Below are 9803 nucleotides of genomic sequence, written 5' to 3'. Positions count from 1 at the left end.
TTTAGCTGTGTCCCAAATATTTTGATAGCTTGTGTCTTCATTTTCATTGAACTCTCGAAACATTTTGATTTCTTCCTTGATTTCCTCTTTGACCCAGAAGTTAAGAAGTGTACTGTTGAGCTTCCACATTTTGGCACTGTTACTAACCTTTTGTTGATTGTTAAGTGTTAGTTTAATTCCACTGTGGTCTGAGAAGATGCTTGGGATGATTTCAGTGCTCTTGAATAGGCTGATGCTGTGTTTGTGGCCTAACATATGGTCTATCCTTGAGAATGATCCATGTGGATTTGAGTAAAATGTGTATTCCAGTTTCTTGGGATGAATGACTCTGAAAATGTCCAATAGATCTAGTTTATCTATCTCTTTATTTAGCTCCCTTATGTCTTTACTGATTTTCTGCCTGGATGATCTGTCAAGTTGAGATAGTGGGGTGTTGAAGTCTCCTACTATGATTGTGTTACTGTTAATATATTGCTGTAGCTCTTTCAGTAGAAGTTTGATGTATTTAGATGGCTTCTCATTGGGTGCATAGATATGAATAATTGTTAAGTCCTCTTGATTGACTGATCCTCTGAGCATTAAGTAGTGTCCATTCCTATCTTTTTTAATCTTATCTATTTTAAAGTCTATCATGTCAGATATGAGAATAGCTGTTCCTGCCCTTTTTTGTGGGCCATTGGCTTGAATGATAGTTTTCCATCCTTTCACTTTAAGTCTGTGTTTGTCTTGTTGTGTTAGGTGAGTTTCCTGTAGTCAACATATTGTTGGGTTGTGTTTTCTGATCCATCTTCCTACTCTGTGTCTTTTAATAGGTGAATTAAGGCCATTAACATTTATTGATATCAAAGATTGAAGATATTTTAACGCCATTCTTGTAATTTTAGAGTGTTTTGATATATGTTCTATTTGTGGTGGTCTGGTTGTTTATAGGAGACCTTTCAGAACTTCCTTCAGGGCAGGCTTGGTGATGGTTGCTTCCTTCAACTGTTGCTTGTCTGAGAAGGTTTTGATGCTTCCATCTAGTCTGAATGACAATCTAGCAGGATGTAATATTCTTGGCTGAAAGCCTTTCTCATTGAGCACGCGATAGATATCTTGCCATTCTCTTCTGTCTTCTGGCCTGTAGTGTTTGTATGGAGAAGTCTGCTGCTAATCTTATGGGTTTTCCTTTGTAGGTGACTCTTTGTTTTTCTCTTGCAGCCTTGAGGATCCTTTCTTTATCCTTATTCCTTTCCAATCTAAGTATGACATGTCTTGGTGTCTTTAGGTCTGGGTTAATTCTGTTTGGGACCCTCTGGGCTTCTTGAATCTTTATGTCTTTTTTGTTGTCTAGACTAGAGAAATGTTCAGCTATTATGGCCTGGAGAACGCTTTCTTCCTCCCCTTCTCTTTCTTCCTCTGGTAAGCCAATAATGCGTATATTGTTTCTTTTGAAGTCATCCCATAGGACTCTGTTGTTGTTTTCAGTATCTCTTAATCTCTTTTTGAGATCTCTTACTTCTTTTTTAGTTGTCTCTAATTCATCCTCAATCTTGCTAATTCTGTCTTCAGCCTCATTGACTCTATTCTCTCTGCCCTCTACTGCTTTCTGGAGTTCATCTATTTTGTTGCCCTGCTCTGATACTGTTTTAGCTTGTTCAGCTAGTTGCCTTCTTAGCTCAGCTATTTCAGCTTTCAGCTCTCTAATAACCATGAGATAATTAGAATTTTCTTCCATATTCTCATTTGTTGTTCCTGCATTTCTGATTACAATTTTTTCAAATTCTTTACTCACTCCTGTTATTATTTCCTTAGCTAATGTTTGGATGTTGAACTCGTTGTTTTGTGCTTCACCCTCTGGAGGACTTTTAGCTGGACTCTTGTCCTGGTTTGAGTCTCCAATATTTTTTCTTGTTGTTTTAACCATTTTATATAAGTTAACAGTTTTTTCAATCCCTGAGTTGGAGTTCAGTGGTGTAAAAGCCTTTTTTTTTTTTTCCCCTGTAGGCTATGGGAGCCTGAGGGCTTTTAAACTATCAATAGGCTTCTTACCTTAATCACTGACTCCTGACCAAGAGATAAAGCAGGGTGTGGCAGAGATAATCCAGTGGTTATGCAAAGAGACTTTCACAGCCCCTCAGCTATGCCACAGAGGTATAGGTCTTCTCCTGAGTTTCCCGGTTAGATCTCTGTACCCTGGTTTCCCTCCCTGTTGCTGCTCCAGATTCTGAGGGTAGTAGCAATGGAGACTCAGAGTTGCACTTGGTGAGTCTCTGGGGAGTCCTTTCATCCCTTCAGCTGTCCCCTTGTTGGTGGAGCAGACTGGAGGTGGTGTCTCCACTGACAAACTGTCGAACTGTTAGCAGTCACTTAGTCTCTCCTTAGGCCCCTCTCTCCTCTCTGTCACCAGCCTCGCGTGTTTGTACTCACGGGTGATTTACTGGGTTTCTGTGGTCATTCTAGTCCTGTCTTGTTTTGGTCCGGGTGTTCTCCTTTGGTATTCCTAGTTGATCCAGGAGAGGAGAGCGATGCTTGTTTTTCTATATTAGATGATTCACTGGTAGACTGTCCAGGTTAGGAATTTCCATTTCCTCTCTATTTACTGACCTCTTTTATACCTCTAGAAGTATTTTGAAATCCACCTATTATATTCATAAAAAATGCTTATTATATAATATTTCCAACTGTATTTTTAGGTATAGAAAGAGGGGAGGGAATCACAACACTGAACCTTCTTTCAATGTGGTGGGATTGGTCTTTATTCTGAGTCATACACATAGCAAAGCAGCACACTATCCAAGTGAGCTATTCCACTGGTATACCTACATATTACTTTGTAATATGTCTCCAGTTAAGTCTATATTGTACTTATGTGTTTTATTTAAATATATTACATTAGGGAACCGGGCAGTAGCGCAGCAAGTTAAGCACAGGTGACGCAGGGCACAAGGACTGGCAAAGGACCCTGGTTCTAGTCCCCGGCTCCCCAACTTGAGGGAGTCACTTCACAAGCAGTGAAGTGGGTCTGCAGGAGTCTGTCTTTCTCTCCCCTTCTGTCTTCCCCTCCTCTTTCCATTTCTCTCTGTCCTATCCAACGATGGCATCAATAACAACAACAATAACTACAAAAATAAAAAACCAAGGGCAACAAAAGGGAATAAATAAAATGAACCTTTAAAAATAAATATTACATTATATTATTAGTATTATAATAATTATTATTATCACCAGGGTTATCGCTGGGGTTTGGTGCAAGCACTACAAACCTACCATTCATAGGTGGCCATTTTTACTTTTTTTTTTTTTAAATCTATTACACTTGATAGGACAGAAGAAATTGAGAGCAGAGGGTGGGTAGAGAGGGAGAGAGAAGATAATAACCTGTTGACCTGCTATAAACCTTATGAAGCAACATTCTGGAGGTGGAGAACAGGAGCTAGAACTATGGTCCTTGAACATGGTATTGTGTGTATATAACCTGGTGGGCCACCTGCCAACCCCACATTATATATGATGAGTAAAGCAATATCCATGCTAAAGGATAGTACTAACTCATTGTACATGTCAATCAGTGTTTACTGACTGGATTATTTTGAGGTACAGATTGTAACATTTGTATTAGCCTAACTACTATATGGAATAACACTGCTTGGTTTGCCAGAACATTTTATTTTGCCCATGGTTACTGTTAAAACATAAATAATCAAAATATCCAAGTGAACTATTATGTAGGACCAAGTCAATGCATTTCCTATTATGAATGAACGCATTTTGGATAGGGACTTTGTGTGATCTCTTTCACTTGGCATTAAATAAAACATTTTTAAATGCAATAATTATTGAAAATATATTTCAATAGGATTCAAAACAAAATATTATGTACACAGAAAGGTCCATATTAGGTAGTATCAATTCCATAGTATAATTTTCAATACTTACATTAGCAAATAATGGCTGGGGATTCCATCCCAAATTGTTCTTAGTTGAACTCAAACCTCCTGCATGTTCCTGGCCAAGAGCAGTCTCTTTTGTGCTAGCACCTTCCTGAAAGCTTTCTTCACATCCTTGTTTCTTAGGGTGTATATAAGAGGATTTACGAGTGGGGTGACCACACAGTAGAACACAGAGATCACCTTGCCAATGGTGAAGTTGTACTTGGCTGGAGGACGAACATAGGCAAAGATTATGGTGCCATAATAGATGGTGACCACAGTCAAGTGGGAGGCACAGGTGGAGAAGGCTTTTTTCTTAGCCTCCCGGGAAGACAGTCTAATTATTGTGACCACAATGTGTCCATAAGAAGACATAGTGAGAAGGAAGGAACTCAGAATAACAATGGAACTGCATGTGTAACCCAAAGCCTCCACCAAGAATGTATCAGAGCAGGAGAGTTTAAAAATGGGATCTGAGTCACAAAAGAAGTGATTGATCTTCTGGGGACCACAAAAGTTGAGATAAGAGATGAGTATGGTAGGGAGGAGAGGAGCAATGAAGCCCCCAATCCAAGATCCAGCTGAAAAGCGCAGACACACAAGGAGACTCATGAGAAGTGGGTAGCGCAGAGGGTTGCAGATGGCCAGGTAGCGGTCATAGGCCATCACTGCCAGCAGGATGCATTCAGTAGCCCCCATGGAGAAGAAGAAGTAGTACTGGGTGATACAGCCTGAAACAGAGATGGTGAGCCACTGAGAGAGGCAGATGGCTAGCAATTTAGGCACTGTGGCAGTAGTGTACCAAATCTCTAAAAAGGACAGATTTCCCAAGAAAATGTACATGGGCGTCTGAAGTGTAACATCCATCAGGACAATGAAAATGATGAGGGTGTTTCCCGTGAGGGAGAGTAGGTATATGATGAGAAACATCACAAACAGTGTGAGTCGCAGAAAGAAAACACCAGAAAACCCGAGAAAGATGAACTCTGTCACTGTAGTTTGGTTTGCCGCACCCATGTCTCATCTTCCCTGATCTGGAAAAAGCAGACCTGAAGACCACATAATGGCAGAACAGTAATGAGACAGTGCTGTATTTGCTCAATTCATGACAAGTAACCCCAAGTTATAATCAAAATTAATGGCTACCAAAAGCTTGATTAGAACCTTGACAAACATTTCAGGTAGATTAGTTTACTCCATCTATAAAATATATCTCTAACCTACTCCAAAAGTAAAATTTTTCACAGTAACAACAAGGCAGATGGTACTCAGGTGGTTAGAAATAGCACAGACTTCAAAACAAGAACTGTGACTACTGGGGGAACATGTTATTAGAAAGATTTCATATGCTAGACTAAAGGAAATGATCAAGTCAATACCAGACAGACCAGAGGCCAGTGAAGGAGCCACATCTCTGAGAATGGAGCTCTCCTAGCCCTCAGAGTTGTTCTCTTAGTCTTCGGAGTTGCTACCTACAAGTGTGTGTGTGTGTGTGTGTGTGTGTGTGTGTGTGTGTTAATGAGTATCTCCTTTCCTGGGTTTCATTTGAGGCACTCTCTCTTTTTTTTTTTTTTTTTAACTATTTTACTCTCATAATGGTTATTCTTTCTGGCTGTGTGAACCTATTGCTCCCAGAGTCTTGTTTGTTTGTTTATTCCTTTCATTTCTATATTGTTTTGCTAGGACAGAGAAATTGAAAAGCAAGGGGTGACTGAGAGGATGAGTCACCTGTAGATCTGCTTCACCTCTTGTGAAGCTTCTACCCTGCACATGTTGAGTGGAGGCTAGAACCCAGGTCCTTGTGCATAATAAGCTTTGTAGTCAATTGAAAGTGCCAGTGCTCAAGTCCCCACATCCAACTTTACTCATGACTCATGAGTTACTCTTGCCTCCAGAACACCAGTCAGAGACTGTGATTCAACATTTGCACAAAAATGAATGTGTATGTGTACCATGGACATTATTTGTTAGATTTGATTAACAAAGTGAATACATGGAAGCCTGGGGGTGGCATATTGGTAGGATTCTGGACTTCCAAGTATGAGATACTGAGTTTGATTCCAAGCATCAGCATCACATATGTTAGAGTGATATCCTAGTTCTTGCCTTTCTGCCTCTTGTCAAATAAATACGTCATTTTTAAATTTTAAACCATGCTATTATATTAATGATCAAGGGATATTTGTTCCACTAAATTTTCATGTAAATAAAAGTTTTCTGAAAATTGTATTTTTTTTCTTTTTTTCTAACAAATACAAAATTGTGTCTTTACAGGTGAAAATATGGTAGAAATTTGAAAAATAGGACTAATTCAACATATAATTCAAACTGGAGGAAAGCATTTGAAAGATCTAATGGGTACCAAAAGAAAAATAGTTCCAAAAGAAAAATATTAAAATTTGTATTAGTCATGTAGGCCCAGATTCAGAAAAATACAGTTGTGACTATAAAATGGATATTGCAAAAATATTTTCCTCCACAGATCAACAAGAGAAAGAAACATAACTTTTGGAAAGATTATAAGTTAAATTTGACAACAGAATCAGGCCACATATTCCAAAATGAAAATTCTTTATTTAACATATCATGCTCATCTACTTCTGTTTAGCAAAGATAGAGTTAAATACTCTCAAGCTGCATGTAGCCTTAGGAAACTGGATTACAGTGAAATTTGATTTTAAACCACTTAACACTTTAATATAAAATATATATTTAAATAAGATGGCTTTTGATATCTTCTAACCTTAATTTAATATTTTAATTTAAATTTTATCTATATATGAGGAAGAACATTGCCTCTAGTCATAGAAATAACCCAAAGTTAAAAGTGTTAATTAAAGTGTTCTATTATTCTCTAAACACCCTACTAACTCTACCATATACTTACAACCTTTTATTCTGTTAGGTTATTATTTTTTTTCAGGAAGAGAAGTTAGTATTTAAATTGTCATTAAGCTTTCTTTTTCAGCAAACTGCACTAGAGCACAACACATTCATTTGTTCATAAATATAGCTAAGGAAATAGCTACTCTACATTGGTTGTAGCACAGTATCTTTATTATAGAATAAACAATAACTTCCTTGTGTTTTTCCCAGTTGTTTTCTTTTTCCCTGTGGTCAGGATGCAGAGAGACATGGTCTGAGAGCCTGCTTGGGAGATGATTTAGGATTTCATCAGCCTGGAGCCTTTCCTTCAACTTGGGACATCTATGAACACTCCCTGAGGACTTTCCTGTGGAGAGGGTCTGAGTATGCTTCTCTTGGGGCCAAAGGAAGAACAAAACACCCAAGGGAAGTCCAGAAATAACTTTTCAGGAACAAAAGGAATAGCCTCTTGTGTGACTTCCTTATCTGTCATTGTCCATGATATCATTTTTCCTTACAGCTAGAGAATATTGCCCCCGCCAATGATTCTTCTGACACAGGCATGGACAGAAACCACATTCTCTAATAAGTCACACAACACACCAGCACTGAGAAGTCTTCATTTTTGATAACAGACCAACAAACACAAAAAACATAAAGCAACACTGGCTTGATGTCTCTTTATAGAAATCAGTTCTTCTGAGAACACAGTTGCCCAGCCTCTGTAAGAGAAAATGAATGGCCAGCATGTGTTCCCTATGGAGACACAGTGAACATGTAGAGAAGATGGGAGTCTGGCATCAGAGGAGAATTGCAATATACGAGAGTAAATAAAATTAGATGTCATCACATAAATCAATAAGAAATTTACAATATTAATTTGGGTTTGTTCATATTATTTAAGGAAAATGTTTTGCTCGGTATATTGTCTGAGAACATTGATTTTTCCATATAAGAAATAAAATTGCAACTCAATTATTACTATACAATAGGCTATAGAATAGAAATAAATCATAAATTGTTTTTTAATCACTGAGGATGTTGAAACTATCAGATGTGGGAAAATGTCTGGAGGCAGTTTCTTTGCAGTAATGGGAGATACTAGTGATATGTACTGATGAAGAATATGAATTATCTAAGGATGGAAAATAACATACCAAAGGCATTAATGATATTCTTGCTGAAATTTTTCTAAAGGCAAATAGAAATCAATGTCTTTAAATTTATTGAGCTATTATTGACACAAAGTCAAATATTCACATTGTCATTCTCTTCTCTCTATACTGCTTTGTCAATTCTCACAAGGTCTATGGAGTTTGAGTCTTCTGAAGCATGAACTTGGTATATCATACCTTTTATTTAGTCTTTCATTTCTTTTAGGACTATATTTTATATTATGTACAAAGATCTATAAAACTTGCCATTTTTTTCTGTACATTTAACACATTCATTGCTTAAAAGTGTTTCCAATTTTCATTTTCTAATTATTTGTTGTCTGAATGTAAAAATACAATAGATTTTGGTATGATGGTATTGTAGTCTATGACCTAAAGGAGTTCATTTGCTATTCCTGGTTGTATTATAATTCACTATTTATGAATTTATGCTCACAAAATATTTACAATTTTTTCTCTTTCAAAACAATATCATTACTTTTAAGTGATCTTTAAAAATTTTTTCATACCATATTATGTTTCCTTGAACCTCTAATAAAATATTTAGATTAGGGGGCTGGGCAGTAGCACACATAGTAGTGCTAAGCACAAGGACAAGCTCAAGGATCCTGGTTGGAGGCCCTGGCTCCCCACCTGTAAGGAGGCCACTTCATAAGCAGTGAAGCAGGTCTGCAGATGTCTTTCTCTCCCCCTCTATCTTCCAGTTTCTTCTTTCTCTCCCTCTCCTCTCTCAATTTTTCTCTGTCCGATCCAACAATAGTAACAGTAGCAACAACAATAGCAACAACAACAATAACAACAACAATGGGAATAAAAGATGGCCACCAGGAGCAGTAGAGTAGTAATGCAGGCATGAGACCCATGATAACCCTGGAGGCAATATTTATTAGACATACCTTTCTTGTACATAATTAAAAGAGAAATTCAAGAGAAATTCAGTTTTCTATTAGCAATTGTGATTTTTAAAATTTATTTATTTACTAATGAGAGATAGGGGAGGAGAGAAAGAACCAGGCATCACTCTGATAAATGTGCTGCCAGGGATTGAACTTGGGACCTCATGCTTGCGAATCCAATGCTTTACCATTGCACCACCTCCTGTACCACAGCAATTGTGATTTTTTAGGTGTGGGTATGCTATTTTCAATATTCAATTCATTAAATTGGTTAGTGTTATAGTTTGCTGACATTGCTTTTTCTTTTTGTTAAAAAAACAAAAATAAAATTTCCAACATGTTTATTTTTAAATATACTTTTTAATGAGATAGATACAGAGAAAGAGAAGGAAAGAGGGAGAGATGTGGAGGGAGAAAGAGAGAGGAAGAGGAGGAGGAGGAAGAGAGTGGGACACCAACCACAACACCACTCAGCTCTGGCTTATAGTGGTGCTGGGGTTGAACCTGGAACTTCAGTGCCTCAGGCATGAAAGATTTCTGGTTAACCATTATACTGTCTCTCCATGCCTATGTAATGTTTTTTTAACCAAGATGTTATATATTTTTTAATTAATTTATTTACTTACTTTTCCTTTTGTTGCCCTTTTTTATTGTTGTTGTAGTTATTAGTGTTGTTGTTGTTGATGTCATTGTTGTTAGATAAGACAGAGAGAAATGGAGAGAGGAGGGGAAGTCAGAGAGCGGGAGATAAAGATAGACAACTACAGAATTGCTTCACCGCTTGTGAAGCGAAGCCCCTGCAGGTGAGGAGCTGAGGGCTCAAACCAGGATCCTTAGGCAGGTACTTGTGCTTTGTACAACATGTACTTAACCTGCTGCGCTAATGCCCACTATAAATTTAAATGTATTTTGTTTGTTTGGAAAGTCACATTATTTTATTTACAAATATTAAACAA

The 9803-nt window shown here is 37.5% G+C and overlaps 1 protein-coding gene across 1 annotated transcript; it reads right to left on the bottom strand.

The window, feature by feature from the left end:
* Positions 1 to 3968: 3968 nt before the first annotated feature.
* Positions 3969 to 4928, bottom strand: LOC103126923 (olfactory receptor 6F1-like). The gene has a single exon (XM_007537850.1). It carries the CDS (start codon positions 4926 to 4928, stop codon positions 3969 to 3971), a length of 960 nt encoding a protein of 319 aa, XP_007537912.1.
* Positions 4929 to 9803: the final 4875 nt, after the last annotated feature.

The sequence above is a fragment of the Erinaceus europaeus genome, chromosome 9 (assembly GCF_950295315.1).
Source record: "Erinaceus europaeus chromosome 9, mEriEur2.1, whole genome shotgun sequence".
Lineage (NCBI taxonomy): Eukaryota > Metazoa > Chordata > Mammalia > Eulipotyphla > Erinaceidae > Erinaceus > Erinaceus europaeus.
Note: the sequence above shows the minus strand (reverse complement) of the source record. Positions and strands in the feature narration are given on the sequence as shown.

Excerpts from the sequence above, each read along its gene's own strand:
- LOC103126923 (XM_007537850.1), bottom strand. The coding sequence starts at position 4,928 with ATGGGTGCGGCAAACCAAACTACAGTGACAGAGTTCATCTTTCTCGGG.